Below are 18,053 nucleotides of genomic sequence, written 5' to 3'. Positions count from 1 at the left end.
TAGGTTTTTCCATGTTTACTATCATGTCATCTGCAAATAAGGAGAGTTTGACTTCTTCTCTTCCAGTCTGTATCCCTTTCATTCCTTGCTCCTGCCTGATTGCTATGGCAAGAACTTCCAACACTATGTTGAATAGTAATGGTGATAGTGGGCAGCCCTGTCTAGTACCTGATCTGAGTGGAAATGCTTCCAGTTTTTCACCATTGAGTATGATGTTGGCTGTTGGTTTGCTATATATAGACTCCACTATCTTCAGGAATTTTCCATCTATTCCCATTTTTTGTAGTGTTTTGATCATAAAGGGATGTTGTATTTTGTCAAAGGCTTTCTCTGCATCTATTGATATGACCATGTGGTTTTTGGTCTTGCTTTTGTTGATGTGGTGGATCACATTGATTGATTTACGTATATTAAACCAACCTTGCATGCCTGGGATAAACCCCACTTGGTCATGATGAACAATCTTTTTGATATACTGCTGTATCCGGTTGGCTAGAATTTTGTTCAATATTTTCGCATCTATGTTCATCAGAGATATTGGTCTGTAGTTTTCTTTTTTGGTTGTGTCCCTGTCTGCTTTTGGTATCAGGGTGATGTTGGCTTCATAGAAGCTGACAGGGAGTATTCCAGTGTCTTCAGTCTTCTGGAAGACTTTTAAAAGTAAAGGTACTAGTTCCTCTTTGAAGGTTTTGTAGAATTCATTTGTAAAACCATCTGGTCCAGGACTTTTATTTTTGGGGAGATTTTTGATAACTGTTTCAATTTCATTAGCTGTGATGGGCCTGTTCATGTTATCCACTTCCTCTTTACTTAGTTTTGGAAGTTGGTAGGTATCTAGGAACTCGTCCATTTCTTCCAGGTTCTCTAGCTTGGTGGCATATAGTTGTTCATAGAAGCCTCGCATGATATGTTGAATTTCTGTGGTGTCTGATGTGATATCTCCTCTTTCATTTAGTATCCGATTTATTTGGGTCTTCTCCTTTTTTTGTTTTGTGAGTCTGGCTAAAGGTTTGTCGATTTTGTTTACTCTTTCGAAGAACCAACATTTACTTTCATTGATCTTTTGTATGGTTTTCTTATTCTCAATGTTATTTATTTCTGCCCTAACTTTAGTGATTTCTGTCCTTCTGGTTGCTTTAGGGTTCCTTTGTTGTTGTTCTTCTAGGTCTTTAAGATGTGCAATCAGGCTGTTTATTTGTGCTTTTTCTTGTTTCCTAATGTGTGCTTGTATAGCTATGAACTTCCCTCTTAGGACTGCTTTAGTGGTGTCCCAAATATTTTAATAGCTGTGTCTTCATTTTCATTGAACTCTCGAAACATTTTGATTTCTTCCTTGATTTCCTCTTTGACCCAGAAGTTGTTAAGAAGTGTATTGTTGAGCTTCCACATTTTGGGACCGTTACTAATCTTTTGTTGATTGTTAAGTGTTTAATTCCACTGTGGTCTGAGAAGATGCTTGGGATGATTTCAATGTTCTTGAACTGGCTGATGCTGTCTTTGTGGCCTAACATGTGGTCTATCCTTGAGAATGACCCATGTGGACTTGAGTAAAATGTGTATTCCAGTTTCTTGGGATGAATCACTCTGAAAATGTCCAATAGTTCTAGTTTATCTATCTCTTCATTTAGCTCCCTTATGTCTTTATTTATTTTCTGCCTGGATGATCTGTCAAGTTGAGAGAGTGGGGTGTTGAAGTCCCCTACTATTATTGTGTTGCTGTTAATATATTGCTGTAGCTCTTTCAGTAGAAGTTTGATGTATTTAGATGACTTCTCATTGGGTGCATAGATGTTAATAACTGTTAAGTCCTCTTGATTGACTGATCTGAGCATTAAGTAGTCTCCATTCCTATCTTTTTTAATCTTATCTATTTTAAAGTCTATCGTGTCAGATATGAGAATAGCTGTTCCTGCCCTTTTTTGTGGGCCATTGGCTTGTATGATAGTTTTCCATCCTTTCACTTTAAGTCTGTGTTTGTCTTGTTGGGTTAGGTGGGTTTCCTGTAGACAGCATATTGTTGGGTTGTGTTTTCTGACATCTTCCTACTCTGTGTCTTTTAATAGGTGAATTCAGGCCATTGACATTTATTGATGTCAAAGATTGAAGATATTTTTACGCCATTCTTGTAGAGTTTTAGAGTGTTTTGATATATGTCCTATTTGTGGTGGTCTGGTTGTTTATAGGAGACCTTTCAGAACTTCTTTCAGGGCAGGCTTGGTGATGGTTGATTCCTTCAACTGTTGCTTGTCTGAGAAGGTTTTGATGCCTCCATCGAGTCTGAATGACAGTCTAGCAGGATATAGTATTCTTGGCTGAAAGCCTTTCTCATTGAGCACTCGATAGATATCTTGCCATTCTCTTCTGGCCTGTAGTGTTTATATGGAGAAGTCTGCTGCTAATCTTATGGGTTTTCCTTTGTAGGTGATTCTTTGTTTTTCTCTTGCAGCCTTCATGATCCTTTCCTTATCCTTATTCCTTTCCATTCTAAGTATGATATGTCTTGGTGTCTTTAGGTCTGGGTTAATTCTGTTTGGGACCCTCTGGGCTTCTTGAATCTTTATGTCTTTGCTGTTGTCTAGACTAGAGAAGTTTTCAACTGTTATGGCCTGGAAAATGCTTTCTTCCTCTCCTTCTTTCTTCTTCTGGTATGCCAATAATGCGTATATTGTTTCTTTTGAAGTCATCCCATAGGACTCTGTTGTTGTTTTCAGCATCTCTTAATCTCTTTTTGAGATCTCTTACTTCTTTTTTAGTTGTCTCTAATTCATCCTCAATCTTGCTAGTTCTGTCTTCAGCCTCATAGATTTATTCTCTCTGCCCTCTACTGTTTTCTGGAGTTCATCTATTTTGTTGCCCTGTTCTGATACTGTTTTAGCTTGTTCAGCTAGTTGCGTTCTTAGCTCAGTGTTTTCAGCTTTCAGCTCTTTAATAACCATGAGATAATTAGTATTTTCTTCCATAGTCTCATTTGTTGTTCCTGTATTTCTGATTACAATTTTTTCAAATTCTTTACTCCTGTTATTATTTCCTTAGCTAATGTTTGGATGTTGAACTCGTTATTTTGTGCTTCACCCTCTGGAGGACTTTTAGCTGGACTCTTTAGCTGGACTCTTTAGCTCGATTCTCCAATATTTCTTCTTGTTGTTTTAACCATTTTATATATTATGTTATGAGTTCCCTTTATCAGTACTTTTCAAATTACTGATCACTATTGCCTGGATTGACTTGTGTCTAAGTAAGTTAATTAAAGGGTTCACAGTGGTGGAAGTTAACAGTTGTTTCAATAGTATTTAAATCCCTGAGTTGGAGCTCAGTGGTTTAAAAGCCTCTTTTTTTTTTTCTTCCCTGTAGGCTATGGGAGCCTGAGGGCTGTTAAACTGTCAATAGGCTTCTTAGCTTAATCACTGACTCCTGACCAAGAGATAAAGCAGGGTGTGGCAGAGATAATCCAGTGGTTATGCAAAGAGACTTCCACAGCCCTTCAGCTATGCCACCTAGGTATAGGTCTTCTCCTGAGTTTCCTGGTTAGATCTCTGTCCCCTGGTGTCCCTCCCTGTCGCTGCTCCAGATTCTGAGGGCAGTAGCAGTGGAGACTCAGAGTCGCACTTGGTGAGTCTCTGGGGAGTCCTCTCCTTCCTTCAGCTGTCCCCTTGTTGGTGGAGCAGACTGGACGTGGTGTCTCAACTGATAAACTGCTGGACTGTTGCAGTCACTTAATCTCTCCTTAGGCTCCTCTCTCCTCTCTGTCACCAGCCACACGTGTTTGTACTCACCGGTGATTTAGTGGGTTCCTGTGGTCATTCAAGTCCTGTCTTGTTTTGGTCCCGGGTGGTCTCCTTTGGTATTCCTAGTTGATCCAGGAGAGGAGAGGAGAGGAGAGGAGAGGAGAGGAGAGGAGAGGAGAGGAGAGGAGAGAAAGCGATCTGCTGCTGCTCATAGCTCCGCCTCCGGAAGTCAATCAGGAAAGAAGTTTTTAACTTTGCATTTTATGTTACTCAAGTGTACTATGTGATAATCAAACTTTGAAATCTGGCTTTTTTTGTTGTTGTTGTTGTTATTGCCAGTGCATGACTGCTCCAGACCAAACTTTTTTTTTTTTTTTTAATTTGGGATTAATGGTTTACAGTGAATACAGTTGTTGATACATGGGTAAAACTTCTCAGTTTTCTCCAAATAATCTCACCTTCAGTTTAGGTTCTCTACCTGAAAGCCCTTCCCCCCAACCCCAGGCCTTTGCTTTGGTCCAGTACACCAAACCCAGTCTACATCCTACTTTGTGTTTTCCCTTTTATTCTCCCCCTTACATATTTTATTTTTATACTAGAGAGATAGGAGGAGAGAAAGAGAACCAGAGCATCACTCTGGTACATGTGTGGCTGTGGACTCAATTTAGAAGTGGATTGAACTCAGGGCTTCATGCTTATAAGTCCATTACTTTATCCACTGCACCACTGCTTGGATCACCATCTTTCTATTCTCATTTATCAACTGTCTGTGGATGAGATCACCCCATATTTATTCTCTTCTTTCTGGCTTATCTCACTTAACATGATTCCTTCAAGCTCCATCCAAAGTGGGGTGGAAAAGTTGACTTCATTCTTGATAGCTGAGTAGTACTCCATTGTGTGTATATATCTGAAACTAACCTTTTCAGATAGAAGCAGACAGAGGGAGAGAGAGAGACACCACAACACCAAAGCTTCCTCCAGTCCAGTGGGGGCCTGGCTTGAGTCTGGATCACACTGAGAAAAACTGGAACTTCCCTGGTGAACTGTCTTTGTCCCTACTTGGAATAGTTTTTAAAGCTGGAGAGTATTTGTCATTTCTTTGGTAGGGAAATGATACAAACATGAGTTACACTGGAACAAGATAAAATAGGGCCACTACCAGATACAATACATATATTTAAACTACAAGAGTATAAACTGAAAAAACTTTGTATTTAAGTTCTAATCTGAAAAATATTTTCAACAGTCTCTGTCAAAGTCTCAATGGTATTCTTTAAGGAAACAATAATTCTAAAATTTGTGTGAAACCACAGAACACCATGAATAGCCTCTACAATGAAAACTATACAACACTGTTAAATAGACACAAAGAAATGAAAGTATGCCCCATGGTAATGTACTGGAAGAATAAGTATTGTTAAAATTTCTATTATACCTAAAGCAATTCATAGTTTCAAAGCAGTCACTATCAAAATGCCAACAGGACAATCCTAAAATTTATTATCATGATCTTTGAATAAAGATCATGAATAATGCAATTCTGAGAGAAAAGAAAAGGTATCACACTCCCTGGCTTTCAACTATAGTACAAAGCAATAGTAATTAAAACTGGAAGAAAAAAGGCACTCAGACCATTAGAGTATAAGAAACAGTCCATAAATAAATAAATGCACACACATATGGACACCTAATTAATAAAGATGGAGCCCAAACCATAAAGTATAGGGGGGAAAACCTCTTCAACAAAGTGCTGAGAAAACTGGACAGTTACATGTAGAAAAATGAAAATCAACCATCATTTAACACCATATAGAAATGAACTCAAAATGGATTGAATACGTAGCTAGTAGACCTGGAACTATGATATAATAGAAGAAAACAGATGGTACATTCCAGGCCTTTAACATTAGGACATTATTTGCATATTCAACTACATAGATAGGAGAAATTAAGGTAATAAGAGGGGAACACTTGCAGGAAGACAGACTTCAGAAATCTAAGTGAAGGGGGTTGGGTGTTTGCGCAGCAAGTTAAGTGCACATGGAGTGAAATGTCAAGGACCAGCATTGAGGATCCCAGTTCAAGCCCCCCGGCTCCCCACCTGCAGGGGGGTTGCTTCATGGGTGGTGAAGCAAGTCTGCAGGTGTCTATCTTTCCCCCTCTTTATCTCCCCTCCTCTCTTGATCTCTCTCTGTCCTATCCAACAGCAACTATAGCAATGACAACAACAATAATAAGGACAACAAATTGGGGTGGGGGAGGAAGGCCTCCAGGAGCAGTGGATTCATATGCAGGCACCAACCCCCAGCAATAACTCTGGAGTCAAAAAAAAAAAAAAGTCTAAGTGAAGAGCAAGAAGATAAGATAGAGGAAGGTACTCTTGAAAAAAAGCATTAAAACAAATGAAGATAATAGAGTTGTGGAACAATGTTTGCACCATAGGGGTATAAGAAGGAGAAGAGAGAGAAGGGGACAGAATTCTTATATGAAGAAATATTGGCTGAGAATTTCCCAAATTAAAGAGGGAGATCTGGAGAATCCAGATAGAGAAAGTTCGGGGAGGGGGGGAATCCAAACCTAAGCTCACTAAAGCACATAACAAAATGGCAAAGATCAAGGACAAAGAGGATTCTGAAGGCTGGTAGGAAAAAAAGCAAAGAAACACTTAAGAGGAAAATCCCTTAAGACTGCCAATTGATTTCTCCACAGAAAGTGAACACCAGAGGCAAACGCTAGAAGAAGAAGTGAACACCAGAAAAGACTGAAAGGATATATTCAATGTTTTGAGTGGAAAAGACCTTTTCCTAAGAACACTTTATCCTGTTGGGCTATCAATCAGGTTTGAGGGAAGAGCTTTCCAGAAAAGCAGCAACTAAAAAAAAAAAACTACCTCTAAGCCAGACTTACAAGAAATACTGAAGGAATATATATAAACAGAAGAAGGAAAGCAAGCAAAGACCAATGAAAACTGGACTCACTACAGAACTGAGGTTTAAGGGAACTGAGAGGTAACCTTAGAGTGGGTGGGGAGGAGAGCCTGTGGACTCTAGTGGAGGGATGTTTTGGTGAGGGTGGGGCAGGGTAACGTGCTATGAAGAGGTGAGAAATTGTACTTCTAAAATACTTAGGCTTGTAAGCCAAGGCTGCACCATAAAAACAAAAAACTATTTTGAAAAAGGGAAAGATGACTTCTGGACAGTTACATCCCTGTGGATTACAAATTAAATATTTTAAAAGTTACAGTAACCAACAAGGTGACTTTTTTTTTGTCACTGGGGTTCTACTGTCTACTGTTCCAGGATAATTGTTTCAGATATACAGAGAAAAAAAGAAGGAAAGACCACAGTACTCAAGCTTTCTGCAGTGGGGATTGGGTTTGAATCTGAGTCTTGAGCATGACAAATGCATTATCCAAATAAGCTATTCTGCCAATTCCAAACTATAGAATTTGGTAGCTATCAAAAGGAATGGTGTGGGGGAGAGGGAAATGAGGTAGAGGCCTCCAATTGGTATGATGACACAGGAACTTTGGTAATGGGCCTGGTAAGTTGTATGTGCATATACGTGTACGTGTGGATGCTCTTGTGTGTACACACACACACACACACCCCTAGATTCCTTCATAAAAAGGTAAATTTCACATACCTGTTTAAGCATTTTGCCAAGTTCAAAATCAGGCTTTCTGCCTATTGAATAACCAGCTTTCACTTCAGAGTAGGTGTCATTGATTATTGCCAAGAACATGTTCTGAGGAGAAATAATTCAAGTAAATATCTCAATGGGACTTTAAATGTTAGTGACTTAGTAAACGTTTGGATGTATAAAATTAGATTTAAATTCCAAAAGTAATGCTTAACAGCAGAGAAATGGGTATAGATTCTATAGTATATCAATAGTAATGGGAAATGTGTAGTGTGTGGGCATGGGGGAAAGTCTGTGGTAAATAAGAAAAACTGTAAAAGTACATATGAATTGGCTATATTTACCAACATTACATATCAGAAGAGAAAACACAAGTAGAACCTGAACTGGAATCGGCATATTGCACCAAAGTAAAAGACGCTGGGGTGGGTGGGTGGGGAGAATATAGATCCAAGAAGGATGACAGAGTACCTAATGGGGGTTGTATTGTTATATGGAAAACTGGGAAAAGTTATACATGTACAAACTACTGTATTTACTGTTGAATGTAAAACATTAATTATCCAATAAATAAATAAATAAAAGCTTCTGCACAGCAAAAGAAACCACTACCCAAATAATTTTCAGTATACAAGTCGTTCAGTTTTTTGGTTAGGTTTATTCTTATATATCATATTGTTTTTGCTGCTATACTATGGTAAAAGGAATTGATTTCTGGATTCCATCTTCTTCTAACTTAGTGTTTGCATGGAGGAATGCCACTGACTTCTGTTATGTTAATTTTATAGCCTGACACCTTACTGTATTGCCTGATGATTTCCAAAAGCTTCTTGCTGGATTCTTTAGGTTTTTCTATGTATACTATCATGTCGTCTACAAATAGGGAGAGTTTCACTTCTCTTCCAATCTGTATCCCTTTAATTCCTTGCTCCTGCCTGATTGCTATGGCAAGAACTTCCAACACTATGTTGAATAGTAATGGTGATAGTGGGCAGCCCTGTCTAGTACCTGATCTGAGTGGAAATGCTTCCAGTTTTTCACCATTGAGTATGATGTTGGCTGTTGGTTTGCTATATATAGACTCTACTAACTACAGGAATTTTCCATCTGTTCCCATTTTTTGTAGTGTTTTGATCATAGAGGGATGTTGTATTTTGTTAAAGGCTTTCTCTGCATCTATTGATATGACCATGTGGTTTTGGTCTTGCTTTTGTTGATGTGGTGGATCACATTGATTGATATATAAACCAACCTTGCATGCCTGGGATAAACCCCACTTGGTCATGGTCATGATGAACAATCTTTTTAATATACTGCTGTATCAGGTTGGCTAGAATTTTGTTCAGTATTTTCGCATCTATGTTCATCAGAGATATTGGTCTGTAGTTTTCTTTTTTGGTTATGTCCCTTGTCTGCTTTTGGTATCAGAGTGATGTTGGCTTCATAGAAGCTGGCAGGGAGTATTCCAGTGTCTTCAATCTTCTGGAAAACTTTTAAAAGTAGAGGTATTAGTTCTTCTTTGAAGGTTTTATAGAATTCATTTGTAAAACCATCTGGTCCGGGACTTTTATTTTTGGGAAGGTTTTTGATAACTTTCAATTTCATTAGCTATGATGGTCCTGTTCATATTATTTAGTTCCTCTTTAATTTTGGAAGTTCGTAGGTATCTAGGAAATCATTCATTTCTTGCAGGTTCTCTAGCTTCATGGCATATAGCTTTTTATAGAAGTCTCGCTGATATGTTGAATTTCTGTGGTGTCTATTGTGATATCTCCTCCTTTGTTGACAATCCTATTTATTTAGGTCTTCTCCCTTTTTTGTTTTCTGAGTCTGGCTAAAGGTTTGTCAATTTTATTCACTCTTTCAAAGAAGCAACATTTATTTTCATTGATCTTTTGTATGGATTTCTTATTTTCAGTGTTATTTATTTCTGTCCTAATTTCAGTTATTTCTGTCCTTCTGGTTGCTTTAGGGTTCCTTTGTTCTTCTTCTTCTTCTAGGTCTTTAAGGTGTGCAATCAGGTTATTTGTGCTTTTTCTTGTTTCCTAATGTGTGCTTGTATGGCTATGAACTTCCCTCTCAGTACTGCCTTAGCTGTGTCCCAAATATTTTGATAGCTTGTGTCTTCATTTTCATTGAACTCTCAAAACATTTTGATTTCTTCCTTTATTTCCTTTTTGACCCAGTAGTTGTTAAGTAGTATACTTTTGAGCTTCCACATTTAGATGGCTTCTAATTGGATGCATAGATGTTAATAAGTGTTAAGTCCTCTTGATTGACTGATCCTCTGAGCATTAAGTAATGTCTATCCCTACCTTTTAAAATTTTATTTATTTTAAAGTCTATTGTAGCAGAAATGAGAATAGCTGTTCCTGCCCTTTTTTGTGGACCATTGGCTTATATGATAGTTTTTTTTCATTGTTTTTTAGATTTTAAAAAATATTTATTTCCTTTCTGTTGCCCTTGCTTTTATTGTTGTTGTAGTTATTATTGTTGTTGATGTCATCATTGTTGGATAGGACAGAGAGTAATGGAGAGAGGAGAGGAAGACAGAGAGGGAGAGAGAAAGATAAGACACCTGCAGACCTGCTTCTCCGCCTGTGAAGGGAACCCCCTACAGGTGGAGAACTGGGGGCTCGAACCGGGATCCTTACACTGGTCCTTGTGCTTTGCGCCACTAGCGCTTAACCAACCCACTGCACTACCGCCTGACTCCCTGCTTATATGATAGTTTTACATCCTTTCACTTTGAGTGTATGTTTTTCTTGTTGAGTTAGGTGGGTTTCCTGTAGACAGCATATTGTTGGTTTGTGTTTTCTGATCCATCTTCCTGCTCTGTGCCTTTTAATAGGTGAATTCAGGCCATTGACATTTATTAAAATCATAGATTGAAGATATTATAGCACCATTATTTTAGATTTTTAGAGTGTTCTGATATATGTCATATTTATGGTGGTCTGTTTATAGGAGAACTTTCAGAACTTTTTTCAGGGCAGGTTTGGTGATAGTTGATTCCTTCAGCTGTTACTTGTCTGAGAAAGTTTTTATGCCTCCATCTAGTCTGAAAGACAATCTATCAGGATACAGTAGTCTTGGTCCAAAGCCTTTCTCATTGAGCACTCAATAGATATCTTGCCATTCTCTTCTGGCTTGTATTGTTTGTGTGGAGAAGTCTGCTGCTAATCTTATGGGTTTTCCTCTGTAAGTGACTCTGTTTTTCTCTTGCAGCCTTCAAGATCCTTTATTTATCCTTATTCCTTTCCATTCTAAATATGATGTGTATTGGTGTCTTTAAGTCTGGGTTAATTCTTTTTGGGACCCTCTGGGCTTCTTGCACCTGTATGTCTTTTATGTTGTCTAGAGTAGGGAAGTTCTCAACCACCGTGTCCCGAAGAATTCTTTCTTCCCCTCCTTTCTTCCTCTGGTAAGCCAATAATGCATTATTTCTTTTGAAGTCATCCTGTATGTCTCTGTTGTTGTTTTCAGTATCTCTTAATCTCATTTTGAGATCTCTTACTTCTTTTTTAGATGTCTCTATTTCGTTCTCAAGCTTGCTAATTCTGTCTTAAGCCTCATTTATTCTATTCTCTCTTCCCCTCTGCTGTTTTCTGGAGTTCATCTATTTTGTGACCCTGTCCTGGTAGTGCTTTAGCTTGTTCCCCTCTGCTGTTTTCTGGAGTTCATCTATTTTGTGACCCTGTCCTGGTAGTGTTTTAGCTTGTTCAACTAGTTGTGTTCTTAGCTCAGCTATTTCAGCTTTCAGCTCTCCAATAACCTTGAGATTATTAGTATTTTCTTCCAGAGTCTCATTTGTTGTTTCTGCATTTCTGTTGACAATTCTTTCAAACTCTGTACTCCTGTGATTATTTCCTTAACTAGTGTTTGGATGTTGACCTCACTATTTTGTGGTTCAACCTTTGAGGTGCTTTTATCTGGACTCTTGTCCTGGTTCATTTCTCCAATATTTCTTCTTGTTGGTTTAACCATTCTATATAGTATTTTATGAGGTCCCTCTCTCAGTACTTTTCAAATTACTGATCACTCTTGCCTGGATTGACTTGTGTCTAAGTAAGGTACTTAAAGGGTTCACAGCTGTGGAAATTGACAGTTGTTTCAATATTATTTTAATCCCTGAGTTGGACCACAATGGCTTAAAAGCTTCTTTTGTTCTTTTTCTTCCCTGTAGGATATGGGAACCTGAGGGCTTTTAAATTAAAAATAGGCTTCTTAGCTTAATTCCTCACTCCTGACCAAGAGATAAAGCAGGGTAGGGGTGAGATAATACAGTGGTTATGTAAAGAGACTCTCACACCCTAAGGATACACAGCTCCAGGCTCAATTCAGCTTCTCTGCCAAGCCAGGCAGCACTGCTGGGCCCTGTGAGTTTCTAGACAAGTCCCGTTTATAGTCTGTAGTTTCTGAGGCAACTGTTCACTATGTTCTCATCAGAAGAACAACATGGAAAGGCTCCCACCACACAGCCCTACTGCTAGGCCACCAAGGTGTAGATCTTCTTTTGAGTTTCCTGGTCAGCTCTCTGTTCCCAGGTGTCAGCCCAGCGCCTCCCCCCTGCTGCTCCAGCCTCTGAGGGAAGTAGCAATGAAGACTCACAGTTGCATTTGGTGAGTCTTAGGGGAGTCCTCTCCTCCCTTCAGCAGTATTTTTGTTAGTAAAACAGACTGGAGGTGGTGTCTCAACTGGTAAACTGCTGGACTGTTACCAGCCACTTAATCTCTCCCTAGACTCCTCTCTGTCCAGGAGCCACATGTATTTGCACTCACCAGTGATTTGGTGGGTTCCTGAAGTTGTTCTAGTCCGGCCTTGTTGCAGTCCCAGATGATCTCCTTTGGTATTGCTAGTTGACCCGGGAGACTCACATAATTCTTAATAAATATTCTGAGAACTAAGCAATGAGTGTTTCTTTTCTAAGTTAATAAATTTTTATACTAGAAAGTGAAGAAAGAAACTAAACAGTGATACTATAGTGTCTTATAAATTAGTATTTTTTAATACTAAAAAGTGAAACAAAAAGGGAACATGTGGTTATTCTTACCAGCAGGACAAAGAACACAAAAAATATGAAAGTGATGAAGTAAATGGGTCCCAAGATATAATCAGCTTGCTGAATACCAGCAAAATTAAAATCTCCAAGAATAATTCGGAATTGTGCAAATCTTTGATGGAAAGAAAGGAAAATACGTTAGGAACTATTACATCATTAAAATATTTAATTTTTATTTTTTGGTGTTATCTTTACTTATTTATTGGGTAGAGACAAGACAGAAATAGAAAGAGAAGGGGGAGATAGAGGGAGACAGAGACATCTGTAACACTGCTTCACCACTTGCTAAGCTTTCCTCCTGGGTCCTCGTGCATTATAACATGTGCACTTAACTAGGTCCGCCACCACCCAAACCCAATTCATTTATTTTTATGAGAGAAGCATAAAAGACATGGGGGTGGGGTGGTAATGCAGCTGGTTAAGTTCACATGGTGGCAAACGCTAGAAGAAGAAGTTCACCTGGCACGAATAGCAAGGACTGACATAAGGATCCTGGTTTGAGCTCTCAGCTCCCCACCTGCAGGAGAGTCACTTCACAGGTGGTGAAGCAAGTCTGCAGGTGGGGAGCTTCGCCTCTCTGTCTTCCCCATCTCTCTCCATTTCTCTGTCCTATCCAACAACGATGACATCAATAACATCAACAGTAATAACTACAGCAACAAAACAACAAGGGTTTAAGCACAGGTGGTGCAAAGCGCAAGGACAGGCATAAGGATCTCAGTCTAGCCCCCGGCTCCCCACCTGCTGGGGAGTCGCTTTACAAGCAGTGAAGCAGGTCTGCAGGTGTCTTTCTCTCCTCTGTGTCTTCCCCTCCTCTCTCCATTTCTCTCTGTCCTATCCAGCAACAATGACATCGATAACTACAATAATAATAATAAAAAAACAAGGGAAACAAAAGGGAATAAATAAATATTAAAAAAAAAACAACAAAAACAAGGTCAAAAAGGGGGGGGGGAAGCAAATAAAAAATAATAAAAAAATTAAAACAAAAAGAATAAAAGGCCAGAGCACCACTTTGGCATAATTGGTGGTAGGCATCAAACCCAGGGCTTCACCCATGCAAGTTCTGCACTCAATTCACTAAACTACCTCCCCAGCTATCTTAGCTCCCTTTATGAGACAATTGATGAGGGTTACCCAGCACATCTGAGAATGTAGTTGGCATATAGTACAGAGTTCTATAGAACCAGATGTAAAAAAAAATTCTATAGGGGGCTAAGTGGTGACACACCTGGTTAGGTACACATTACCACGTACAAGGACCTGGGTTTGAGCCCCTGCTCTCTGCCTGCAGGATGGACACTTCACAAGTGGTGAAATAGGTTTGCAGGTGTCTCTCTCTGTGTGTCTTTTCCTATTTCCCTCTCCCCCCCAATTTATTTTTCTTCTTTTTTTTCTTTTTGCCTCCAGGGTTATCGCTGGGGCTAGGTGCCTGCACCATGAACCCACTGCTCCAGGAGGCTATTTCCCCCCCCTTTTGTTGCCCTTGTTGTTTTATCCTTGTTGTTTCTATTATTATTGTTGTTATTGCTGTCATTGTTGTTGGATAGGACAGAGAGAAGTGGAGAGAGGAGGGGAAGACAAAGAGGAGGAGAGAAAGAGAGAGACCACTTGTGAAGCGACTCCCCAGCAGGTGGGGAGCCAGGGGCTCAAATCAGGATTCTTATGCTTGTCCTTATACTTGGCAACATGTGCACTCAACCCACTCCACTACCACCTGGCCCCCCTCACCCCAATTTCTATCTGTCCTAAGAAGAAAAAATGTGGGGGTCGGGCGGTGGCGCAGTGGGTTAAGCGCATGTGGTGCAAAGCACAGGACCCGCTTAAGGATCTGTTCGAGCCCCTGGCTCCCCACCTGCAGGGGAGTCGCTTCACAGGCGGTGAAGCAAGTCTGCAGGTGTCTATCTTTCTCTCCCCCTCTCTTTCTTCCCTTCCTCTCTCCATTTCTCTCTGTCCTATCCAACAACGAACAACACCAACAATGGCAATAATAATGCAACGAGGCTACAACAACAAGGGCAACAAAAGGGGGAAAAATGGCCTCCAAGAGCAGTGGATTCATGGTGCAGGCACCGAGCCCAGCAATAACCCTGGAGGAAAAAAGAAAAAAAGTAATAAAGGAAAAAATGGCTCCCAGTAGTGGTGGATTCATAGTGCAGGCACCGACCCAGGGATAATCCTGATGGAGAGAGAGAGGGAGAGACACCACAGCACTGAAGTTTCCTTCATCACAGTGGGGGTTGGGCTCCAACTTGGAACTCACACACAACAAAGCAACACATTCTCCAGGGGAGTTATTTTGCTGGCCTGAAAACACTTTTATCAGAGAATAAATACTAGAGACATGGAAGCCAATTTCTGTAATTGTAAGTGAATTTTTCATTTTCAGTGACTAATGAAATTTTTTTTTTCTAATTTGATATACTACTTAGAAAATGAGCATACTAGGGACTGGGTGGTGGCACACCTGGCTGAGTGCAGATATTACAGTGCACGAGGACCTAGGTTCGAGCCCCGGTCCCTACCTGCAGGGGGAAGGCTTTTCAAGTAGTAAAGCAGTGCTGCAGGTGTCTATCTCTCTCTGTTTCCATTCTCAATTTCTGTCTCTATCCAATAAATAAAGATAATTTTTAAAAAGTTAAAATTTTTACTTAAGAAAAAGAAGTGGGTGTATTTGGATCTTTCAATGCCAAAGCATTCTTAGAGTGCTTCAGATAGCAGTCAGTGAAAATAAAATCAAAGTCAAATTTGGACTTACTGCAGCTATGCCACTCATATACTTATTCATGATTTTTTTCTTATAAACTGGAAAATATAACTACATTTATACTAGATGCTTACATGGAATTTTGAAAAGTAGAAAAGTCATCAACCTGTGATCCAAAAACAAGAAATCCTAGTTGAGCATAAGCAAAGAATATTATAAAAAACATGATGGCAAATCCTACTATGTCTTTGATACAGCGGGACAAAGTTGATGACAGTTGATACATTGTCTTATTAAAGCTTATGAATTTGAATATCTGAAAAAGAACAAAGTTATTTGAAATACGAAAATCTCAAAGGTTGTACTTACTAAGAGTAAGTTAATATCAGAAGAAATCTGCTTCAAATTGAAGGAGATGCTTAATGATAAGGGTTGTATTTGAGGATTTTCCAGCAATCATTACAAGACCAAGCTACCTTTAAATAGCCTTGTAGTTAAGAAATTCCTTGGGGGTCGGGCACTGCGCAGTGGGTTAAGCTCACGTGGCGCAAAGCGCAAGGACCTGCGTACGGATCCCGAGCCCCCGGCTCCCCACCTGCAGGGGAGTTGCTTCACAGGCGGTGAAGCAGGTCTGCAGGTGTCTATCTTTCTCTCCCCCTCTCTGTCTTCCCCTCCTCTCTCCATTTCTCTCTGTCCTATCCAACAATGAACATCAACAATGGCAATAATAATAACCACAACGAGACTACAACGACAAGGGCCACAAAAAGGGGTGAAAATGGCCTCCAGGAGCGGTGAATTCATGGTGCAGACACCAAGCCCAGCAATAACCCTGAAGGGAAAAAAAAAAAAAAAGAAATTCCTTTTGAGGAGTAGGGTGGTAGTGCCGTGGGTTAGCGCAGGTGGGGCAAAGCGCAAGGACCAGCAGAAGGATCCCGGTTTGAGGCCCTGGCTCCCCGCCTGTTGGGAAGTCGCTTCACAGGTGGTGAAGCAGGTCTGTAGGTGTTTTTCTCTCCCCCTGTGTGTTCCCCACCTCTCTCCATTTCTCTCTATCCTATTCAACAATGATGACATCAATAACAACAATAATAACTACAACAATAAAAAACAACAAGGGCAACAAAACGGAATAAATAAATAAATATTAAAAAAAAAAAAGAAATTCCTTTTGGGGGCCAGGCAGTGGCACACCTGGTTAAGCACACACACTGCACTACACAAGGACCGATGTTCAAGCCCCTGGTTCTTACCTGCAGTGGGAAAGCTTCACAAGTGGTGAAGAAGTGCTGCAGGTGTCTCTCTGTCTCTCTCCATCTCTATCTCCCCTTCCCCTAAATTTCTCTCTGTCTCTATCCAATAATAAATAAAGTTTTGGGGAAAAAAAGAAATTCCTTTTGTTTTTCATGACTTTTTAGCTTAAGTTCTCATTATGTCATCTAATAAAATAGTGTATTTATACTGTTGCATATAATATAAATACCTTTATCCATGCAAAGAAGATGGTAACAGCAATTACATTGTTGTAATTAATATTCCAGTATGCAAGGAAATAGAAATCTGAATAGTTTTCTGTGCTGTTTAACAACTCTTGAAGTAAGAGTGAAGTTTGGATAGTACAGTACAAGTTGAAGCCAACAGCCACAAAACACAACTAAATGGGGATATAAGGAAGTTTAAATTAGGGACTCTTTCTGCTTCTAAATCTCATGTAGCCTGTGAATAAAACACATGAAAAAGTTTATCCATTGTTTGATAAAAAGTTAGAAAATGACATAAACTTTTATATAAAAGGAAATAAGCTTCAACTTACAGAAGTAACATGATTACCATAATTGTAGAAAGATATTTAGGGGGCCCCGTGGGGGTGCACTCAGTTGAACACACATATTACCATGCACAAGGACTTGGGTTCAAGTTTTGATCCTCATCTGTGGCAGGGGGGAGGGAAGAAGTTCACAAGAGGTATAGCAGGTCTTTTAAGTGTCTATCTTTCTCTTTCCCTCTCTATCTTCCTTTTCCATCTCAGTTCCTGTCTCTATCCAATAGATGAATAAATATTGCCTGTTTGAGTTATAAACAACTGTATAAATAATTATATAATTCTAAGTAGGCTTTAAGTGTTTCTTTTTTTAAAAAATATTTATTTATTTATTCCCTTTTGTTGCCCTTGTTGGCTTTAAGTGTTTCTAATTCATGTCTGTACCATGTAACACTATAAGAAAAAATAGAGTCCACCCCAAATGAACCTTTCTTGAGCCTTTTAACAACTTTAGAAGAGAGCTTCAAGCCATCTTCTGAATCCTGGTTTGTAACTGCCATGAGAATTTTCCTGTGGCCTCTGTTGCCTTAAAGACACAGATACTTAAATATTTAATGCCATAGCCTGTGTTCAATATTATTGTGAATGCCAGGGAGGCACGTGGCATACTTTGAATCTGGCGTTGAGAAACAAAATTCATATTGACTGGAGTGAAAGATCTGGTAACATAAGGCAACAACATTTGCCATTATTCTTAAGACCAAGTATTTATCATTTGTCCCACTTTGCCTACAAGTGACTATGTTTATTTTAGTATGCTTTTTAAAAAAGTCTTCTTTCTTTCTCTCTCTACTAGATAGAGACAGAGAAATCTAGAGGAAAAGGGGAGATAGAAAGAGAGACAGAGAGATACCTGTAGCACTGCTTCACCACTCATGAAGCTTTCCCTCTGCCAGTTGGGGCCAGAGACTTGAACCTGGGTCCCTGGGCACTGTAATATGTGTACTCAACCAGGTTTGCCACCATCCAGCCCATATGTTAGTATAATTTAATGACCAGAACTGGCCATCTTAGGTTTTTCTGAAAGATCTTGTGTTCTCTGTGACCGTAAGCTACCCCCTGACTGTTCAAGCCCCTCCTCCCTTCAGCATTTGC

The 18,053-nt window shown here is 39.5% G+C and overlaps 1 protein-coding gene across 1 annotated transcript in view; it reads right to left on the bottom strand.

The window, feature by feature from the left end:
• Positions 1-18,053, bottom strand: part of PKD2L2 (polycystin 2 like 2, transient receptor potential cation channel) — a 53,742-nt gene that overhangs the window by 14,871 nt on the left and 20,818 nt on the right. Inside the window, exons 6-9 of the mRNA XM_060178587.1 lie at positions 16,620-16,790; positions 15,274-15,455; positions 12,424-12,544; positions 7,374-7,475 (exon numbers count right to left, since the gene is read on the bottom strand). Coding sequence (XP_060034570.1) covers positions 7,374-7,475; positions 12,424-12,544; positions 15,274-15,455; positions 16,620-16,790 — 576 coding nt within the window. The remainder of the gene's footprint in view (positions 1-7,373; positions 7,476-12,423; positions 12,545-15,273; positions 15,456-16,619; positions 16,791-18,053) is intronic.

Source organism: Erinaceus europaeus, chromosome 2 (genome assembly GCF_950295315.1).
Source record: "Erinaceus europaeus chromosome 2, mEriEur2.1, whole genome shotgun sequence".
NCBI lineage: Eukaryota > Metazoa > Chordata > Mammalia > Eulipotyphla > Erinaceidae > Erinaceus > Erinaceus europaeus.
The sequence above is the reverse complement of the archived record's forward strand: the minus strand, read 5'-3'. Positions and strand labels throughout refer to the sequence as shown.